This window comes from Canis lupus, chromosome 9 (genome assembly GCF_003254725.2).
Source record: "Canis lupus dingo isolate Sandy chromosome 9, ASM325472v2, whole genome shotgun sequence".
Lineage (NCBI taxonomy): Eukaryota > Metazoa > Chordata > Mammalia > Carnivora > Canidae > Canis > Canis lupus.
This window is the reverse complement of record NC_064251.1, coordinates 35,986,001-36,009,045: the sequence shown is the minus strand read 5'-3', so window position 1 is coordinate 36,009,045 and position 23,045 is coordinate 35,986,001. Positions and strand designations below refer to the sequence as shown.

Genomic DNA, 23,045 nt, shown 5'->3' with positions numbered 1-23,045 from the left:
GTAAAAACCACTCATATGTCTAACAACTGTAAAACAAATAATAAACTATAGAAGTAATTTACAAAACTACTACTATATGTAGTAACATCAATGAATCTCAGAAATACAACATTAAGCAAAAGCAGACAGTACAATGTGCAAGAGTGCATATATAATTCCATTCCTATAAAGAAGTAAAAATTATCAATTGTGACAGAAGGGAGGATAGCAATTAGGGAGAGCTGCTATGTTGTAAGTAATGTTCTATGTTTTTTCTCTAGGGTGTAGTTACAGGATTGTGTTTACTCTGCAAAAATTCATCAAGCTTATACATTTACTATCTGCATATTTTTCTGTATTTAGGTTGTATCACATTAAAGAACTTACTTAAAAAGTATAGAGTATCAGAATACAACCCTGATCCCATCTGATTCTTCAAGAGACTATTCTAAATAACTTTAACTCACAATCACATTAAAATGCAGGCTGCATATATATTGACAACTGATTTTTACAAAGGCACAAAGGCAAAGCAGTGGTTAAAATCACTTTTTCAATAAATGGTGCCAAACAATTAGATATCCACATGCAAAATAAATGAACTTGGATCTCTACCTCACATGATATACAAAATTTAACTTGAAATAGATCTTAAACTAAGTAAAAGCTAAAACCATACCTGGTTAAAAAGTCTATACTCAAAATATACACAGAATTCTCAAAACTTAACAATAAAAAAAAAAACCAGAAATGTGAACAGGAATTTCATCAAAGATACACATAGCTAAGAAGCATTATGAAAAGATGTTCAAATGTCATAAATGATTAGGGAAATGCAAATTAAAACCACAATGAGATACCACTACGTACCTTTTAGAATGGTAAAAAAGCCTGACCATACAAGTATTGACAAGGATGTAAAGAAATGGGAATTCCCAACCACTGTTAGTGGGAATGCAAAATGATAAAACCACTTTGGGAAACAGTTTGGAAGTTTTAAGAAGTTACACATAAGTGATCTAGTCATTTCATTTCTAGGTAATTACCCTAAAAAAATGAAAGCACATGCCCATAACAAAGACTTACACACAGATATTCACATTAACTTTATAAATAACAGCTTAAAACTAGGAACAACTCAAATATACCAATAGGTGACTGGATAAACAATTTGTAGTATAACCATACAATAGAATATTACTCAACAATAAAAAGGAACAAACTGGGCAGCCCCGGTGGCTCAGCGGTTTAGTGCTGCCTTTAGTCCAGGGCCTGATCCTGGAGACCCGGGATTGAGTCCCATGTCAGGCTCCCTGCGTGGAGCCTGCTTCTCCCTCTGCCTGTGTCTCTGCCTCCCTCTCTCTCTGTCTCTGTCTCTGATGAATGGATGAATAAAATCTTTAAAAAAATAAAATAAAATTGTTTAAATAAAAAAAAAAGGAACAACTGTTGATACATGCAGCAGCATGGATAAATTTCAAAAGAAATAAGTGAAAGAAGCTAGACAAAATAAGTGTATAAACTATGATTCCATTTAAATAAACTCTAAAAAAATGCAAACTAATGCAAACTACAATGACAGCAAATCAGTGGTTGTTAGTCATGGAAGGCTGGGAAGGAGGGATAACAAAGGAGCATGAGAAAACTTGATGGACATGTTCACTATCTTGATGCTGGTCAAAGTTTAATGGAGGTACATCTATGTCAAAACTTACCAAAGTGTATCATTTATATATATAGTTATGTCAAGTATATTTCAATAAGGCTGTTCTTTAAAAAATACAGGTGGTGGGGAGGCCTGGGTGGCTCCGTGGTTGAGCATCTGTCTTTGGCTCAGGGCATGATCCTGGGGTCCTGGGATCAAGTCCCACATCAGGCTCCCTGCAGGGAGCCTGCTTCTCTCTCTGCACTTTTTCAATAAATGGTGGCTAATTTAAAAATAAATTTTTAAATAAAATTTAAAAAAAATACAGGTGGTAGGGGTGTCTGGGTGGCTCAGTCGGTTAAGCATCCGCCTTCAACTAAGGTCATAATCCCAGGGTCCTGAGATCAAGCCGTGCATCAGGCTCCCTGCTGGGTCGGGAGCCTGCTTCTCCTTCTCCCTCTGTCACTCCACCTGCTTATGCTCATTCTCTCTCTCAAATAAATAAATAAAATCTTTGAAAAACTACAGATTGTGTATAAACATAAACCAGGATTCTTATAATTATCTAAAAGTCAGTTCCATTCATTCATACAATAAATATTTTTCTAGCACCTACCATATGCCAGGCACTCTGCTAGGTACTAAAGATATGACGATAAGCAAACTGACATGGTCCCTGACCTCACGGTGTATATAGTCTGCTATAGGAAGCAGAGCTTGATAAATGATGTACACAGACATATGGAAGATACAAACTGTGACAAGTGCTATGAGAAGGAGAGGTACACAATAAGAGGACAAAATATAATAGGGAAACCAAATCTAGTCTGATAGAAAGGTCAGTATGGCTCCATCAAGGAAACGACATTTAAGCTGAGACCTAAAGGAAATGCAGGATAACAAAATGAAGATGGGACTTTTCTCAGAAGAAACACTAAAATAAGCAAAGGTGCTGAGGCAAGAGAAAACATGACCCTCTTAAGGAACAGAAAGAAAACCAAAAGGACTAAGGGTCAAAACAGTATAGACAACACTACTGGCCACCTCCCCAGCATGTATTCAACCATTTCTTCCTCATTCTTAACAGAATCATACTTCAGTTCAAGCAGCTACCCTCCTCCACACACAGTCATGTCTTTTAAAGGTAGGTAACTCCAACCTTGATTTTAGAAGTGGATACTATTTAGGGGCACCTGGGTGGCTCAGTCAATTAGTGTCTGACTCTTGATTTCAGCCCACGTGGGGCTCCATGCTAAGCAGGGAGTCTGCTTTAGATTCTCTCCTCTCCCCTTGCTCCTCCCCCACTCACTATATCTCAAATAAATAAATAAAGTCTTAAAAAAAAAAAAGTAGAAACTATTTAGACTTAAGTCATTCATGGCAACCCCTTTTGTTCCTGCCAGTGATTAACAGATGGTAAAAGCAGGAAAAGAAGTTATTACATGCTCTGAACAAGAGATGGCACTTTGGACTAAGGAGGTATCAATGGAGGTGGAGGTTTGCATGGAGAAATAAGGAAGAACAAAGCATACAGGACATGTCCTAAGTTTTTTTGTTTTTGTTTTTTTAAAGATTTTATTTATTTATTTATGAGAGACACACAGAGAGAGAAGCAGAGACACAGGCAGAGGGAGAAGCAGGCTCCACGCAGGGAGCCCGACGTGGGACTTGATCCCAGGTCTCCAGAATCACACCCCGGGCAGAAGGCGGCGCTAAACCACTGAGCCACCGGAGCTGCCCATGTCCTAGGTTTTTGGCTTAGGTAAATAATGGTTAATCCTTTCCATATACTCAAAGATAAAGAAATATTTTTTAAAATTAATAATCTTGGATATTCTAAGTGTATTTCTCTTAAATAAATATAGTAAGAACTACTTAAGGATCATATTTAAAATATCCCTGATTCTCTATTCAGCCATAAAAAAGGATGAATTCTTGCCATTTGTGACAACATGGATGGACCTAGAGGGTATTATGTTAAGTGAAATAAGTCAGTGAAAGACAAATACTACATGATTTCACTTATGTGGGGAATCTAAAAAACAAATGAATAAACAAAAAGCAGAAATAGACCCAAAATACAGAGAACAAACTGATGGTTGCCAGAGAGAAGTAGAAGATACAGGCTTCCAGGAACAGAATGAGTAAGTCACAGAGATAAAAACAGAGATGAACAGAGATAAAAGGTACAGCATAGGGAATATAGTCAATGGCACTGTAATAGCATTAAGGTGATGTACGGTAGAGACACTTGTGGTGAGTACAGAATAATGTGTAGACTTGTTGAATCACTATGCTGTACATCTGAAACTAATGTAAGTAATGTAATGTGTCAGCTATACTTTAATTTAAAAAGCTAATGTATATTTTCTAAAAAAGCCTCATATAAGATTTATTGGCCTCAGAAGTTCCAGCAAACTCATAATGATGAATAAATGAAACAAATTACATTTTGTCTTACAAACCGGTATGTTTTAAAAAATTTTAACATATAATTTTTTTTAAGATTTTATTTGAGAGAGAGAGAGAGAGAATGTGGGCATATGCAAGTAGAGGAAGGGGAAGAGGGAAAGGAGAGAGAATCCCAAGCAGTCTCCCCATCTAGCACAGTGCCTGACAAGAGGTTCAATCCCACAACCCTGATATCACTACCTAAGCAGAAACCAAGAGTCGGACACCCAGCCAGCTGAGCCAATCAGGCACCTCCCCAAAATCCTAACATATAATTAATAATACTGCCTACAAATAAGATCAATTTCTAAATATCATTTATTGTGCATTACCCTCTTCAAAAAAATTTAAGCTAGCAAAATGTCAAAATAAATTATAAATCAAGACAAGAATAAAATAGTCCAAGGATATCTAACTATTCTATGTGTTATCTAAAAATAATTCCAATAAATAAATAAATAAATAGATAGATAGATAGATAAATAAATAAATAAAAATAATTCCAGAGAAATTAGGTGGAGATACATAGTCAGGCTAAACAAATTTATCTTAATTAAGTCTCACAACGGCAATACTTAAGACTACTACAGATACCAACAGAGCCAAGCAAAATATAAACTACCTTGACAAGTTGATGAAGTGTCATATCTTTCAGAAGGTGGTGTACTCGGACTGTTGAAATGATGTGAAGTTCCTTGGTTTAAGTCAATGTTTGTAAAATTCTTTGAATGGCATGCACAACAACATGACGATGATACTTCAGTTTTACTTAAGCTTTCATCCACTAGCTTCCCTAAAAAATGAAAGAATCTCAAGTTGTCATATTTCTCATTTAAAAAACATTTATCTTCCTCTGCAACTGGGGAAAGCAACCATCCAATTTGCTCAACACTGGGGGGTTTTCTAAGATATAAGATTTTCAGTGCTAAACTTAGAAAAGCAAGTGGCAGATCTGGGCAAGTTAGTCACCTTATCTCCAACATCAAATTACAACAAGAGAGAGACACTTAATGACAGAAATATATAAAGAGAAGTTATCATCAATTTACATAATTTATAAAAATTAATAGTCAAAGATTAATAATGTTAACTATTCAGGTATTCATTTATACTGACATTTATGAAAATATCAAGTAGGGAAGATTAAAATAAAGACCTAAAGGATATTCTTAATTACTGCTATTTCCCTGAAGAAACTGAAAGCCCAATATAGTAAATAGTGTAAATACATAAGGGTTAAATCATTCCCACTTTATACATCTATTTCAAATAGAAACATGTTTCATGATGTATCAGTTCTGATACATGTATCAAAATATATTTTAAGATCAATATTCAAATTAAATAAAACAAGTAATTTTTAATAAACAGAATACATAATAAGAATAGGTTTACATTGTGTGCCTACATGTATACTACATTTGATCTTACTCACCCAAAAGGCCAAGAAGTGACTGCCTACATGTATAAATACAGTTCAGAGATACTAAAAAAAGGTGAATAATTAATTTATTTTCTATGAACAGTACTGACATTATTTTCCCATCTGTACTACATAAATAATAATTCTAATTTTCAGTCTCTCATTAAAATTTTAAGTTATTAACAGATTATCCCATTTTATTTATTTATTTTTAAAGATTTTATTTATTTATTTATGAGACACACAAAGAGAAAGAGAGAGAGAGGGAGAGGCAGAGACACAGGCAGAGGGAGAAGCAGGCTCCATGCAGGGAGCCAACATGGGACTCGATCCCGGGTCTCCAGGATCACGCCCTGGGCTGAAGGCGGTGCTAAACCGCTGAGCCACCCGGGCTACACGCACATTTCCTTTTAAAAACATATATATATGGGGGATCCCTGGGTGGCTCAGCAGTTTAGCATCTGCCTTTGGCCCAGGGCGCGATCTTGGAGTCCCGGGATCGAGTCCCACATCAGGCTCCCGGCATGGGCCTGCTTCTCCCTCCTCCTGTGTCTCTGCCTCTCTCTGTCTCTATGTCTATCATAAATAAATAAATCTTTTAAAAAATATATATATATATATGGTATATTCATATAATGGGATACTATATACACACACACACACACACACACACAGAAGAAAATATATTTATACATACCTACATACGCTGTGGTTAACTTTAAATTTTCCTAGTACTTTAGGTCAAATCCCCATCTAATTATGTAACTAAAACATATCCAAAACTGTATTTCAGACTCATTATGTATATTAGCTAGTCTTTCATAAAAGTCAATGTTACTAGGCCTTTGTTAGCAAATAAAATAAAAGTAATGGAAAATAATACATGTTTATGAAAACAATATTACAATAAACTTTTGTTTATCTGGCATCCAAACAAATAGAAAAATCAATTAGAATGTTTTCTTTACATATTCCATGGTCTAATGTTGTGAGGAAGGGATAGATAAGCAAATATATTAAACAATGTACTCAAAGCAATTACTAGCATCACGACAGCCTCATCTCATATCTTTTACATACAAATTATCATAATCATTTTCATAATGATAAGTAAGCACTCCAAGATTCTTATATATACTCTAATTCATCAAATAAAAGACTATATTATGTTCAAAACTGTTTTAGAATTAACTGAACATATTTTGCTCTGTTAAAATTCTTTTGGAAGATATGTAACTTGGGGAACCTGAGTGGTGGTGTGTCAAGCATCTGTCTTTGGCTCAAGTCAGGATCTCAGGATCCTAAGATTGAGCTCTGCTGAAAGGCTCCCTGCTCAAGCGGGAAACCTGTTTCTCCCTCTGCCACTCCCCCTACTTGTGCTCTATCTTGTTAGCTCTCTCTAAAATAAATAAGTAAATAATCAAAATCTTAAGAAAAAAATTTTAAAGAATATATATAACTTATAAAGAAATATTTAAAAAACAATATGTACTTAAATTTGCTAGAATATGGTTGAGTCATTCTGGATAAAAAGTACTTTATTAAAATATCTTTTTCTGTTCCCAATAAAGAACCTGAAGATATCAACCAACTACTTACCACTAACAGACTGTTGCCATGCTAAAGTAGAACAAAGTAAGGCTAAGCTTTTCCCACTTCCTGTAGGACTCTCCAACAAACAATGTTGCTTACTGTTTAATCCTCTGACAATCTATGGACACAAAAACAATAAAAAAAAATCAATAAACAATTTACTTCATTAGGATCTCTCTCCATCAGATATAAATACAATAACAATGAGAAGTAAGAATGCACTTCCACGAACACAGCAATAGCAGGAGGGAGAACCGATACTTACTTAACCCTAGACTTTATTTCTTTATACCTCTCCCTAAAATTATTATGGCCTTAAAAACATATCAAGCAAAAAAGAAGTGAAGAGAAGCAGTTTGTTGCTGAATCATGTTATAAAACTAGAATATAGCACATAAGTACCTTTGATGAAAACTTAATGGAGGATACTGCTCATGGGAGTGTAAATTGTTAATCACTCTGTAAAGAAATTAACAATTCCTAGTAAAGTTGAAGATACCCAACTCCAGCAAGTCCAGTCTTATGTATATACCCCAAACTTTTCCCACATGAACACAAGGAAACCTGTATAAGAAAGTTCATAGCAGGGATGCCTGGGTGGCTCAGCGATTAAGCATCCGACTTCGGCTCAGGTGATCCTGGAGTCCTGGGATCGAGTCCCACATCAGGCTCCCTTCATGGAGGCTGCTTCTCCCTTTGCCTATGTCTCTCTCTCTCTCTCTCTGTCTCTCATGAATAGATAAAATAAAATCTTTTTTTTTTTAAAGTTCATAGCAGCATTGTTTATAATTGCTAAAGAATGTAAACAACTAAAAAAAGAATGTAAACAACTTAAGTCTATTAAAAGGAAAATGGACAAAAAAATTCTGATATATTCATATAATGTAATACTATACAGCAAGTAAAATGGATTAACAATCAACAGGCCTACATCTTAATAATATTAAGCAAAAAAAAAAAATACGTCAACTTCTGCAGGTAAGTAAAGTATCATGTCATTATTCAACATTTAAAAATGTGTGAAGTAATATTCTATTGCTCACAAACAAGGTATAAAGTAAATATAAAATATTCAGATTTAACAAAGTTGGAAATTTGATTTACTTAAGTTTTTATATTAATTTGCTATATGACAACTATCTCAAAAAATTATGATGAGAAATATACTAAACAGTATGTTCTGTGTAATAGCAAATATTTTGTAGAAAGCAGTAATTCTGGGGTGCCTGGGTGGCTCAGTCAATAAAGTGTCTGCCTTTGCCTGGGATAATGATCCTCAAGTCCTAGGATAAGCTGGAGTTGGGCTCCCTGCTCTGTGGGGAGTCTGTTTCTCCCTCTACCCTTACCCCCCTGCTCTGCTGTCTCTCTCTAACAAAAAAAAAAAAAAAAAAAAAGACAGTTATTCTGCAAAGTAAATACAAGTTCCAACTGAGCTAAGAATGTTTCTCAGGGCAGCCAGGGTGGCTTGTCGGTTTGGCGCCGCCTCTGGCCCAGGGTGTGATCCTGGAGACCCAGGATCAGGTCTCACATTGGGCTCTCTGTGATGAGTCTGCTTCTCCCTCTGCCTATGTCTCTGCCTCTCTCTGTGTGTCTCTCATGAATAAATAAATAAAATCTTTAAAAAAAAAGGGGGGGAATAAGAATGTTTTTCAGAATGTTCTCTTTGTCTCCATTATAACCATGAAATATACAGTTTAGCAGTGATCAGTACTACTTTTCCAAAGGCTAGATGTTCTTTTTTTCTTTTTAAGGCTAGATGTTTTTCAATGAAACTGGCAAATATTTTCAATCCATTTACCATCTAAAAAAATGAACAGTCTCATGAATTGTAAGCACCTATCTTACTAAAAAATTAACTATTAAAAGATACTTACAGAATTCATCATAGCAAGCTGTGATGGGTAAGCTTTATAAGGAAAGGTAATCTTCACCCCACCAATTGTATATTCAGACCACAATGAAGACATTATGCTTTACTATTTACTTCAGATTCGTAACTGCAACAGAAATGAAAATCAATATTGAAACAATGTCATTCAAAAAAAAAAAAAAACAGATATCCAACACTAGAACAGATGTCTGGAAATAAAAATTGGAATAAATGTTTAAACAAAACAAATGGGGAAGTAAAAGAATGTCCTAGTCTTATAAATGACAGTGGATGTCTTGGAATCTGACAAGTATGGATTTGTATCACTGCCATGCCAAAGCTGTGGACTAGGAGTTAGAAAATATAACTCTAGACCAGGTTCTGAAAACAACTCAGATATGTTACCTTGATCATGTCTCTTCACTTCTCTAGACTAAGATCCTTATTTGTAGTAACTCCTAACTTAAACTGTTGTGAAAGAGAAAATGCCTTGACACTTAGTAGGCTCCCAATAATTCGTATTTAAGGGTCAGGGGGGTATAATGGAAAGGTGAGTTTGGACTAAAGCACATCTAAATTTGAATTTTTCTGTGTGAGTCACTTAACCTCTCAGAGCTAATTTCTTCATCTGTGAAATGTAGATAATACTACTCATTTGATAGGGTTTTCACAAGAATTAGCCAGACACGGAGTTCAAAATTAAATAACAATGTCTGTACACTACATGTACTTAAGGCACCCTGTGGCACCTGGATGGTTCAGTCACTAAGCTTCACACTTCACCTCAGTTCAAGATCTCAGGGTCCTGGGATCTAGCCCCACAGGGACTCTCTTTGTCAGCTGGGACTCTGCTTGTCCCTCTGCCTCTCCCTCTGCGCATGCTCATTCTCTCTCAAATAAATAAAATCTTTTTTTCTCAAATAAATAAAATCTTTAAAAAATAATAATATAGAGGGGTGCCTAGGTGGCTCAGTTGGTTAAGTGTCTGCCTTCAGGTCAGGTCATGATCCCAGGATCCTGGGATGGAGCCCCAACTGCTGCTTCTCCCTCTCCCGCTACCCCTACTTGTGCTCTCTTGCTCTCTCTCTCTCAAATAAATAAAACCTTTGAAAATAATAATAATAGAATAAAAAATAACATAATGGACAGAAATGTGCACAGACTCTAGTATCTAAAACAGAAGTGATCTACTTTAATCTCCCTCTTTCTAAACCACCTTTTCTTAATCTAAAATAGATTAAATTCAGGGATCCCTGGGTGGCACAGCGGTTTGGCGCCTGCCTTGGGCCCAGGGCGCGATCCTGGAGACCCAGGATCGAATCCCACGTCGGGCTCCCGGTGCATGGAGCCTGCTTCTCCCTCTGCCTGTGTCTCTGCCTCTCTCTCTCTCTCTCTCTCTCTCTCCCTCTCTCAGTGTGACTATCATAAATAAAAATTTATTTTAAAAAAATAAAATAGATTAAATTCAGAAACTGATCTCTTGCTATTGCATACAGAAGTTTCTGCGCACGACTGCATTTTTTTTTCTGAAAAGAGAGTCCATAAATTTCTCATTCCCAGAAATACATAAAGAAATAACTCAAAGGGGGGGGGGTGATATATATACATTGATAGCACTTTGTAATAGTGAAAAAATTTAGTAGACTCAATCTGGGGATGGAGGGATGGTTGAAATAGCAACGCAAAAGATTAGAGAGCCAGTAAAACCTTAACCATGGCCTATGTGCTCCAAAAGGACCACTACTCTAAGGTATTTTCCAGTTGTAGTATTTTTTACTTCTGTGCAGCTCTGAGAATGAGATTTGGGGGAACCCAACCCTTTAATCTGAACTAACAGCTCAGCGCTGGCCTAGTTACTCAGATAGAACCTCGAAATCAATCCATCCCCCGCCCCAGTTGTGGCAACAGGCATCTCAAAAGGGGTAGCTTCCCCCGTACATGGAATAAAGCAAACAAAACCCAAAATACACAACTATCCGCCTCCCGCCGTCGCCCCCTGCCGCCAAGAGTGAGCGCGGGCCGCCGTCTATCCTAACAGGCCTGGGCTCCCGGGAGGGGAGGACAGGCTCCCTCCTCCTCCCGCAGCCCGGTGAGATCCCAGAGGCCCTGGTGATCCAGCCAACCCCGACCGGCCGGCGAGGAGTTTGGGTGAAAGCAGAAAGCACTCCGCCGGCAGGCTTCGCGCTCTCCCCCCGCACGGGAGACAAACTTGCCTGTCCTGAGGAAAACTGAAGCACCACTGACTGGGCTCCGACTCACGGGAGAAAAGGAAACAGATATCCGCAAGTACAGCAGAGCGCTGGCAAAGGGTCACACGCCTCTCTCCCTTCCTCAGCGGGCCGCGGGAGGCTTCGGCTTTCCGCTCCAGCTCGCAGGAGTCCGCTCTACAAGGCTCTCCCAGACGAATTCCCGCCTCCCGCCCCCTCGACTCCCGGCATCCAATCGCCGGATGAGCCCAGACAACCAATCACCCGCCTCGATCAGGATTCAAGTAGCCAATCCCGGTGCAAGGTTAGGGGGCGAGAACTCTGACATCCAATGGAAGCCTCCGCAAGATGAACGGACCCAGGGCACTTGGCGGCACCGGAAGGCGAGCGACAGAAGAGGGAAGGACTCTCCCAAATTTGGGGGATTTAAAGGAAAAGAGTTCTCCGTTGGACTTTTTGAAACCGGTAAGTCGTGCAAAGATTTCTTGGAAACTCGAAGTCTCTAGCCTTAAAAGCTGTAGACAGAAAGGAAACACCTCTAAGCCTTGCTGAGTTCTCCGAGCATTCATCGGTGCCACGCAATTCAAATTCGAACTTCACTAGTAGCCACGCTATCGGAAAGATGGAGGCGGGAATTGCGAGACTGAGCCAAACCAGGCGAAAAGATTCGATGACAAGATTTCATAATATTCAAGGCATCCTCAGGTACCAAATTAAACCAGACAAACGCTCGCAAGGTCTTCCAGCACCAGGTAACTTCTACCTCTATTAAGGCTCATCCACCTTCTGTCCCTCCCGAGACCAGTTTATTCTCCTTTGCTAAGAAGTACACTTAAATTTTCTCAAAATTAGGTTAATCTCTCTGAATTGTTATTTTTAAAGAGTTCTGTATAGCCTAAACTTGGCTAAAATACTAGTGCCCCCAAAAGCAAAACCTGAGACATTTTCACAAATTCGAGAAACTGGTTTGAGAGTGAGGTGTGTGGCAGGAGGGAGCAGCAGGAGGCGAGCTGATTTGTTTGCCTCACTTTCACTTTTACTAGTCCCCAAACGCCAAAACTTAGTCTAAAAATAAATTCTGCCCTTCAGTCATCTCAGACTCAGAAATTTATCCTAAATAAGTAATCTAAAAGAAAGAAAAATAATGCTTCAATTTGATAACGATGCCTATTGTAATACTGAAAAAAAAATCACAAACTTCCCAGTATAGTAATAGGGAGATGGCTATATCAATTCAATCATCATGAAGCAAATAAAATAATTATAAAGATAAATTGCTATAAACCATAATTATAAAAAAGTAAACAACTTGCAAAAAACAATACCATATAAAAGTAAATGAAAAAAAAGCAGACTCTAACTGGGTACTGTAAATTCCATTATGTGACAATATGTGTGTATAAGCAAAGATGAAGAGAAAGTACCAAAAAACATAACTTACTGTTAAGACAGTTGAGGGATAATTTATAAAAATAAGACTGTAAAAATACCTTCAAATTGTTATTCTGCATTTACACATATTTAAAATATCTAATCTTTTAAGTTACTGCTCCAGGGAAACTATTCTGATTTTCCTCTCCTAAATTCGTAAGGCTCTCAACCGACTCTAACCTTGTATTGTCATTTGATGTACATGGCATAATAGAAGAGGGACACACATAGATTCTGGAGCCAGAGAGTCCTGGACTCCAGTCCCTCAAAATGTCCCTTTCAAGTCAGCAGCAGTGAAATGAAACACAAAAAACCACAAGTTCATTTGATAAAGAATATGAATGTTTATAAACCAATATTCAAAATAGCTGCACACATCTTTCACTTGAATAAAAAAAATCACATTGTGACAAATCTTAGAACCTTAACTTAAAATACATGAATATTAACATTTACTAATATATTTACACATTTATTTACATCATCAACAAATCTGATGAAAAACAGCATATGTTATTTTAACACAGCAGGTTTTGACCAGTCTTTGAAAAGTGATCCAGGAATGTGCACTGCATTTAGTTAGAAAACATATTTCAACCTTTTCTGAACTCCTATAGATTACCTACTCACACAAAATATTTCAAAGCCTCAGTTTAAAAACTAAACTAAACAAAACAGGAGCAGTTGTATTTAATCTTAAAAGACTTATAAAACTGCCTTGTTTAAAAATATGAAAATTCTTATGGTATTTTTTAAGTGTATGCTTTTACTTTTTGCATCAAAATTACTTACTTGAACATTAAGCATCTAATAAAAGTTATAAATAGTCTATCATCTAGGATACTGTGTACTTCATGATTTGAAACAGTTACAAATTAATTCTTATATAATACCCTTATGAGGTAGGGCCAGTAGTAATCAAGTTTTACAAAGGAGGAAACTGACATGTGCCTATAATGTAGTGAGAAGACTGAAGTTAAATTTCTTTTCTTAAAAATCACACTTTCTTATTAGCCTACCTAATTTCTTTTACAAGTGAAGAGGTCTGTTTCAAGGTAGGGGACTGGGGCAGTGGTTGTGAGGAGTGTGTATCACTCAGGCATTATCTCAGAAAGCAATGAGAAATAACTTCTACATTGGATATTTAACTAAGGAAAAAAATTAGGATTATGAGTTACCTGAATGCATCTACCTAATCAATGGAAGTTACTAACAGACAAATGCAAAATCCTTCAACATGGTACATTACATACTTTTAAATTTTTCCTGAGGTCCAAACACTATATATATATTTTCTTACTCAGAGATCTTCTAAAATTATGATGTGAATTATAATCCTGATAGCACACCAAGGGCTCTTTAATCTAGCCTGTTTCGCTGCTCTAAACTTTAATTAGATACCAATGTATTCCCCCCCCCCCCGACTGACCATTAGGTAAGTCCGTAAAACATTATAAAAATAAATCTTATAAAAAAAATTAAATGAGATCTCCTTTCAGATTCTTCTCTGCACAAAGATGTTTCTGTAAACACTTTTAAATTAGTATCTTAAAATTTCAAATTATTCAAATATCTCTTTAAACATATGTCTCCATATTAGTAAAAATTGAAGCAAATATGTAAAATCTTAAAATTCTCATCTGTAATTCCATGGAAATCATTTACAAAAAGCCATCTGCCTTTTTTAAAGTCTTCTCAATACTATTTCTAGAGAAGCAGAATTCTACCTTACATTACTATTACTTGCATTGCAAGTTTTAGTGATTTCTATTGGGTATTTAAACTCCTAAGTTTTCCTGAATTCTCCCTTCCCTTTTTCTCCATTTCATCATTGCATCATTGTCACACTCACTGTTACTAGCTGACCTTAAACACTAGGGCTACCCAGAGATTGATCTTTATAAGAAATTAAAGGCATGGCACTGTTTCTTCATCGCGAAAGCTAAACAAGGCCAAATTCATTTTCTAGTAATGAGTTTCTTAAATGTGCTCCCAATAGAAAAAAAACAAAAAACAAAAAAACACTCCACTGCTACAGTATAAACATACCAGAAAAGTAGATCCAAAGAAGTGCCAATCAAATACAAGCAAGCATAATCCTTAAGAGAGTTCTAAATTATACTCATGTTGAACTGAATCGTTTAATGATTTCAAGACGTTATTGTTCCCATTCAGGTTAGAGTTGTTATAAGATGCAGTTTCAAATTGAGTATATGCAGCAAACAGCTTCATTTTTTTGTTTTACTTTTTTCTAAATTCCACTAACACTCATGTTTATTATTTCAATTATTGTGCTTTCAATACAGTGACAGAGCTGTACATCAGGATCCATACTTCCAGTGTCCCCAGATCCATTTTTATAAAGTGGATCTTTACAGATACCAGACCATCCACTTGGCTTCTCCTTTATTTGCTGAAGACCTAAAAACATAAGGAAAATAAATTAATTAATTAATGCAAGGAATCTATGCAATGAAAGGCCGGGACACCTGCACTCTGATGTTTATAGCAGCAATGTCCACAATAGCCAAACTGTGGAAGGAGCCTCGGTGTCCATCGAAAGATGAATGGATAAAGAAGATGTGGTTTATGTATACAATGGAATATTAGCCATTAGAAACGACAAATACCCACCATTTGCTTCAACGTGGATGGAACTGGAGGGTATTATGCTGAGTGAAGTAAGTCAGTCGGAGAAGGACAAACATTATATGTTCTCATTCATTTGGGGAATATAAATAATAGTGAAAGGGAATATAAGGGAAGGGAGAAGAAATGTGTGGGAAATATCAGAAAGGGAGACAGAACATAAAGACTCCTAAATCTGGGAAACGAACTAGGGGTGGTAGAAGGGGAGGAGGGCGGAGGATGGGGGTGACTGGGTGACGGGCACTGAGGGGGGCACTTGACGGGATGAGCACTGGGTGTTATTCTGTATTGTTGGTAAATTGAACATCAATAAAAAATAAATTTATTATAAAAAAAATAATGCAAGGAATCTAGAAAGGAGTTTGGCCTTTTGTTTGACATTAAAACAACTTAGAGGGGATCCCTGGGTGGCGCAGTGGTTTAGCGCCTGCCTTTGGCCCAGGGTGCGATCCTGGAGACCCGGGATCGAATCCCACGTCGGGCTCCCAGTGCATGGAGCCTGCTTCTCCCTCTGTCTATGTCTCTGCCTCTCTCTCTCTCTCTCTCTCTCTGTGTGTGACTATCATAAAAAAAAAAAAAACTTTGAAAATAAGTTACTACTTACGTGTAATAATTGGATCAATGTCTCTTGTCTGAGTGGCAACATCAGAGGCACAGACTTGCCCTATTTGGATCAGCAAAGACATAATATCTTCATACAGTGGAGGAAATGCTCGACAAAAAGAGACCAAACTTGGCAGAGTTGGCATGAAAAAAGCATACCGCTTAGCCTGTGTTAAAACTGTTGGAAAGAAGTTAAACAATACTTTACAAATATAAATTAAACATATATGGCCTATTAAATATAATAGCCATATTAAAACTAAGCACCACACTCTGTGCAGATTACTAAATTTTCTAAGATAAGTCTGATCCTTGCTTTCAGGGAGCTTATAATCTAGTAGACAGCCATCATCCAACATGTAAATTCTTATTCTCAAGCACTATGAGTGAATTATGTTATTTAATTCTCACAGCCTCATAAATGAGGAAAGTAGTATTATGATACCTCTTTTATAGAGGAGAAAAACCCTAAATGAACCTTAGATTAAGAAACTTTTCAAGGCTACACAGCCAGCTAGTGGAGTTGGGATTGAACTCAGGCAGTTAAGTTCCCAACCACTAAAAATAATAAAAACGAAAAGAAAAATGAACAAAGTATTGTGGGACCACTAAGAAAGAATATGAAATTAACTAAGCCATAACTTTAAAAGACTGAATTACATATTTTTTAATTACATATCTTTTAAAATAGTTTAGTTTGATACCATTTTACTCTGCAAACCAGACAGTGATTAAAACATTCATCTAGTATCTAAAACTAGTTTAGTTTTAGAACTTAAGGAAACTATATTTTTTTCTCTTATTTATATATCATGACTGTATTTTTCTGGAACTCTAAGCCTTTGTAATAAATTATAATTTGTTTTCTGTTGATATAATTACATTCAGAAAGCAGACCTGATTTTCATTTGTAAAAGTTTTTTTTTTTTTTTTAAAGATTTTATTTATTTATTTAGAGAGAGACGGGACGCCTGGGTGGCTCAGCAGTTAAGTGCATCTGCCTCTGGCTCAGGGCGTGATCCCGGAACTCCGGTGCAAGTCCCACATCGGGCTCCCTGGATGGAGCCTGCTTCTCCCTCTGCCTGTGTCTCTGCCTCTCTCTCTGTGTCTCTCATGAATAAATAAATAAAATATTTTTTAAAAAAGAGAGAGAGAGAGAGTGACAGAAAGATAGCATGCACATGTGTGAGCAGGGGAAGGGGCCAACCGGAATGGGGATCAAATCTGAAGCAGACTCTGCACTGAGCACAGAGCCCAGTGCAGGGTGTGATTCCACAACCATAAGATCTTGACCTTAGCCGAAATCAAGAGTCTGACATCAACCAATTGAGCCACCCAGGAGCCCCTGAAAACTTATTATATTTACTTAAATCTATATATAATCATTCACAAAATGAAAGATACAATTTGCCTACCTATTCATCTCCTCTACACTATAAATCACATTTGTAATTAAAAATTTTTCAAAAGAATAACTGAAAAGACGGTGTAAATTAAACTACTGGTAACACAAGAACATCATACTATTAAATTCAGTAAAAATATGTACTACTTTACATTAGAAGTCTTTGTTATTGATGTTGGTTGACCACACACCTGTTAGCAAAGTTCCCATGACATTCACAGCTAAGCGAGCCACACTGAGTGACTTTGGTAATGCATACTGGATACACAAATGAGAAAGCAACTGGATAGCAAATATCTGCAATACAAAATCAAAATGTTACATGTTTCTGAGGAATCCTTAAGTATTAAAATTTTTTAAATGTTTGATAACTAGCAGGACTGGAGGGAGATTAAAATTTTCCTAAACCTCCAAAATGCTCATTACCTGTTTTTCAAGTTCTGGCTGTGCAATAAGCTCAGGTATGAAATCCAGACAAATGTGCATAGATGGAATACCTGCGACGGTCAGAGGTAAAAGTTCACATGGATAACCCTATCTCAACAAGAAAGGGGGGAAAAGTTAGAAATTAAAAAAAAGACCTGTAAGTCAAATACAGATAAAAATACATAGGAAGATTTATCTTCCTTTATGTAAAAGTTGCTCAGAAGGCTACAGTGCCCTAAATAAATCCTGGCATTTGACCCTTCTGGTGCACTAGAATAAATTATCTGAACCTATTAGTGTGAAATAAAACCTAAAAACTTGGGGATCCCTGGGTGGCTCGGCAGTTTGGCGCCTGCCTTTGGCCCAGGGCGCAATCCTGGAGTCCCGGGATCAAGTCCCACGTCGGGCTCCCGGCATGGAGCCTGCTTCTCTCTCCTCCTGTGTCTCTGCCTCTCTCCCTCTCTCTCTCCCTCTCTCTCTCTATGTCTATCATAAATAAATAAATAAATCTTAAAAAAAAAAATTAAAAACTCTGGATTTTTGGCCATATCACAAAGGACCATGAACGTTTGAGTGATCTCTGATTTCTAACTGATCCCTATTAGTTTAGTAATCAAACCACTCTCCTTCTCAGATATAAAGTTCAACCATATAAAGATTGTTCTTTGAAAACACACCTGAAAGTGAACAAGTTTAGCAATGTTGGGATCAGCAATGTACATCTGGTGTAAGAGACAACAGATAAGGCACTGAACTTCTCGAAGGTTACAGAGCAAATTGTCTTCTCCTTCCTCCATTCCCTTATTTGAAGCACTGGTAGTAATAACACTTTGAACATTCCTTAGCAAGCTGTCTGGATTAACACCCCTTGCCTTCTCTTCTTCAGTAGGTAAGCAGATCTCCAAGAGAATCTGGACAGCTGCACTATCCTACAAGCAAACAGAACAGTGCATTTAAGAATTTTCTGAAAATTTTATTTGAAAACCAAATCTAATCTTGTTTTCACATGAACAAAAGTGGTAAAATAACAGTTTCTTTAAAAAAAAAGGGATCCGGGATCCCTGGGTGGCGCAGCGGTTTGGCGCCTGCCTTTGGCCCAGGGCGTGATCCTGGAGACCCGGGATCGAATCCCACATCGGGCTCCCGGTGCATGGAGCCTGCTTCTCCCTCTGCCTGTGTCTCTGCCTCTCTCTCTTTCTCTCTGTGTGACTATCATAAATAAATAAAAATTAAAAAAAAAAAAAAAAAAAAGGGATCCCTGGGTGGCGCAGCGGTTTGGCGCCTGCCCTTGGCCCAGGGCGTGATCCTGGAGACCCGGGATCGAATCCCACATCAGGCTCCCAGTGCATGGAGCCTGCTTCTCCCTCTGCCTGTGTCTCTGCCTCTCTCTCTCTCTCTCTCTCTGTGACTATCATAAATAAATTAAAAAAAAAAAATTAGAAGAGGAGTATTCTGATTAAGTGACATCCTAAACAGGGCCTAAGCAAAAAATGACTTCCACCAAAATCTCCTTCCTTTCCTCTTAAATTCCTACATTTTCCGAGATCCTATCCTGTATTCCCCTCTTTTTCTCAACTGGTTGTTTTTCCTCACCAATTAAGTAATTCCTCTGAAGATGGTGGTTAATAATTAATACCTAAAAGTCACTTCCTAAAGCTTTTTCACTTTTAATTTGAAGATGGGCTCTTTATGGCCCTGGTTTTGCAAAGAAAGTCTGCCTTACCATCTATTCCCCCTGTACAAATCACTGTTGCTCAGTCTATAAGCTTGAGTGTCATTTCATAGAACAGTAATTTCCTGAGGGGTGATCCATTTGATGCCCCTACATATAAAGGAGAGCTAGAATCATTTTTAACTAGCAGGAAGAGGTAAAAAAAAAAAAAAAAAAAAAAGAGAGAGAGAGAAAGAGAATATATGACATGTATCTCTGGAAGACAGCCACTGCCTGGAATAGAAGAAAATAATTATTTCACCTGTTTTTACGAATGATTATAAAGTAAAGTAAGTTTTATTTTATAATTATCATTCTTGGGTTGAAGGGTTTTTGGTCTGGAGTTATTGTTTTGTTGTGTTTTTGTTTGTAAACTCTGGTGTGAGACTACCCAGGCTTGAATACTAGCTCTGCCACTTATTAATGTGTAGCCTTAAGCAAGTGGCTTAACCTCCCTAGGTCTCATTTTCCTAATCTATCAAAATGGATAATACTCCATGCCTAACAGATTGGCTATAAAGATTAAATGAGTTAATATACATAAAGAACTTAGAATAGCACTCAGCACATAGTAAGCATTATATAAATGGTAACTAGTATGATCCTCAATTAGTTACCTGAAATTCTGAGGACCAGATTAATTTTAGAAGTCAGAATTCTTTTTAATGTAATATTATATAATATCTCCAGGAGAGACTAGGGTAGCACACAGTGCAGTCAAATATACTCACATTTCTGCAGTAAAACAACATTCACAATAAGTGAGATAAAGCCATAAATAGCCTCATATCAATTCAGGTCAAGTTTTCTCAAAAATGAGATCACGTCAAGTCAGGTCTTTCTGCCAACTGAATTACCGAAAAAGTGCTTCAGTTTTCATAGCTTATTTGATTTCTGTATCACAGATAAGGGATTGTGGACCTATACTATTGCTCTAATTCCCCTTATTGTCAGTAAAAATATTTCAGAAGATATGTTTCAAACTAAGAAAACATTTCTACTTTGAAGACCTCAAATTGCTTAACTCTTAATCATCTCACATCTCCTGACTTACTTAAAAATGACTAAAGGCTTCGGAAAATCCTACATTGTTCTAAAACTTTTCTAAGGGCCCCTGACTGGCTCCGTAAGTTAAGCGTCTGCCTTCAGCACAGGTCACAATCTCAGGGTCCGAGGATCAAAGCCTCACATCTGGCTCCCTGCTCACCAGGAAGGAAGCCTGCTTCTCCCTCTCCCTCTGCCTGCAGCAACCTCAGCTTGTGTTCTCTCTCTCTCTCTCTGTCAAATAAAATCTTTAAAAACTTTTCTATATATAAAACAACTCCTTGTATTGTCATACTATTTACCACTACTTGACATTTTATTATATATATACTTGTTCTGTTTCGTCTCCACCCTTCAATTTTAAAAAAACAAAAGTTTTATATTTTGTTAACATGTAAATCTCATTTAAATGGCTCTTAAACTAATATTATGAAGATTATTCCTAATTTTAGTAATATAGTCCATCTGATATTCAGAAGCAAAGGAAACAACTATAATACATTCTGTAATGAAAGACATGCACAACATGTCACTGTTGTACATAGAGGGCTATCATATCCCATCTATTTAACTAATTATATTAACAGGAAACCCATGCCCTTTCTTGGCTAATTTTATTTTTTTATTTTTATTTTTTTTAATTTTTATTTATTTATGATAGTCACAGAGAGAGAGAGAGAGAGAGAGAGAGAGGCAGAGACACAGGCAGAGGGAGAAGCAGGCTCCATGCACCGGGAGCCCGATGTGGGATTCAATCCCGGGTCTCCAGGATCGCGCCCTGGGCCAAAGGCAGGCGCCAAACCGCTGCGCCACCCAGGGATCCCCTCTTGGCTAATTTTATTACCTGAGCAGCCAGCAATGCATTTTTCAATTCTTCTCTGGTAACTTCAGGGCCATCAGTTTGCCCAACTAAACCTATTGTATTATTCTGGGAAGGCCTATCTTGCTCTGCTGTTTCCTTCAGATGAGCACTAAGGTAGGCTTTGGATGCAAGCAGATAGCCATTCAACATGTGTAGAGTGATATCCATCAGTGGGGGGCATCTAACACAGAAAGAAGAAAAATACATGAGAAAGAATATAAATTTATAAATTACTCAGAATATGATCAATCAGTGGTGAATAGTACCTAAAAAACCTAAAGAGTTGTAGTACTCTTATTACACTGAAATATTTATTTTATTTTTTTAAGATTTTATTTATTCATGAAAGACACAGAGCGAGAGAGGCAGAGACACAGAGCGAGAGAGGCAGACACAGGCAGAGGGAGAAGCAGGCTCCATGCAGTGAGCCCAATGTGGGACTCAATCCCAGGACTCCAGGATCACGCCCTGGGCAGAAGGCAGGCGCTAAACTGCTGAGCCACCCAAGCTGCCCTACACTGAAATATTTATTTAAAAAGTTTAATAGATTTATCCTATCCTCTATATTTTGATTATATTGAATACATATTAAATATTATCTATTTCATCTCATCAACTAAAATCAAATATAACGTATGCCCTTTTGCAAAAAGAGCAGTACTACCAGTAAATCTCTTAAGTAGGAACCTGCAAAGCAGCTGTCCTCAAAGAGAAACATTCTACAATTGATAAGATGAAGGAAACTAGAACAGAATATTTATTCTTTCTATTCCTGTTTCTCCTTTGGAGCAAGACAACTCACTATTCCAAAAGTGCTTCATCCACTTGACCTGAGATAAGTTATTTACAGTTATTCATTCCACAAAGATTGTTGCAGATTAAATTAAAGGAGGTAAGAATAAATACAAGAATTACATACAAAAAAGGAAACAAAAAAATAAATAAATTAGTAACCACTAAAATTTAAAAAGCCAAGCCCAGGGCGCTTGGGTGGCTCAGTCAAGTAAGCATCTGATTTCGACTCAGGTCATGATCTCAGGGTCCTGGGATCCAGCCTTGCATGGGGCTCTGTGCTCAGCGGGATTCTGTTTCTCACTCTGCCCCTCCCCCAACTCGTGGGCACGCACCTGCTCTAATAAATAAAATCTTTAAAAATATATAAAAAATAATATGAATGATCACTTAGTAAAAAAATGTTTTTAAATTAACAAAATTAAAAGGCAAAATTGGGGCAGCCCAGGTGGCTCAGCGGTTTAGCACCGCCTTCAGCCCAGGGCCTAATCCTGGAGACCCAGGATCGAATCCCACATGGATTCCTGCTTCTCCCTCTGCCTGTGTCTGTGTCTCTGTCTCTCTCTCTCTCTGTGTGTGTTCTCATGAATAAATAAATAAAATCTTTAAAAAAAAGGCAAAATAGAACAAAGAAAAAAACTGCAAGAGCTAATATCCTTTATGAAGAACTCTTTCCAAATCAAAAAAAAATAAGCATTTCAATAAAAAACTAGACTAAAATAGAAAGAAACGATATCAATAGCCAATAAGCATATTAAAATATTCAATCTAAAATACAAATTGACTAAGGGTGCCACCCTTAGTCACCCTCAGTCAGTTAAGCATCTACTTTCAGCTCAGGTCATAATCCCAGGGTCCTGGGATAGAGCCCCACGTCAGGCTCCCTGCTCAACGGGGAGCCTGCTTCTCCCTCTCCCTCTGCCTATCCCCCTGGCTTGTGCTCTCTCACTGCAC

General features: G+C 37.3%; 2 protein-coding genes across 9 annotated transcripts in view; both read right to left on the bottom strand.

Moving 5' to 3' along the window:
- BRIP1 (BRCA1 interacting helicase 1) overlaps positions 1–11,367 on the bottom strand; it is a 184,034-nt gene extending 172,667 nt beyond the window's left edge. For both annotated transcript variants that reach the window (XM_025440646.3, XM_049114156.1), the window contains exons 1-4: positions 11,175–11,367; positions 8,966–9,088; positions 7,098–7,209; positions 4,698–4,868 (exon numbers count right to left, since the gene is read on the bottom strand). In XM_025440646.3, the coding sequence (XP_025296431.3) occupies positions 4,698–4,868; positions 7,098–7,209; positions 8,966–9,058 (376 nt within the window). In that variant the 5' untranslated portion in view covers positions 9,059–9,088; positions 11,175–11,367. The remainder of the gene's footprint in view (positions 1–4,697; positions 4,869–7,097; positions 7,210–8,965; positions 9,089–11,174) is intronic.
- A 1,552-nt stretch (positions 11,368–12,919) lies between these two features.
- INTS2 (integrator complex subunit 2) overlaps positions 12,920–23,045 on the bottom strand; it is a 52,623-nt gene continuing 42,497 nt past the window's right edge. For 5 of the 7 annotated variants that reach the window (XM_025440648.3, XM_025440647.3, XM_049114157.1 and 2 more), the window contains 6 exons: positions 21,282–21,480; positions 18,360–18,611; positions 17,683–17,790; positions 17,448–17,553; positions 15,853–16,029; positions 12,920–15,020 (listed from right to left, as the gene is read on the bottom strand). In XM_025440648.3, coding sequence (XP_025296433.1) covers positions 14,851–15,020; positions 15,853–16,029; positions 17,448–17,553; positions 17,683–17,790; positions 18,360–18,611; positions 21,282–21,480 — 1,012 coding nt within the window. In that variant the 3' untranslated portion in view covers positions 12,920–14,850. The remainder of the gene's footprint in view (positions 15,021–15,852; positions 16,030–17,447; positions 17,554–17,682; positions 17,791–18,359; positions 18,612–21,281; positions 21,481–23,045) is intronic. The other 2 variants (XM_049114158.1, XM_025440652.3) reach the window with 2 other exon arrangements.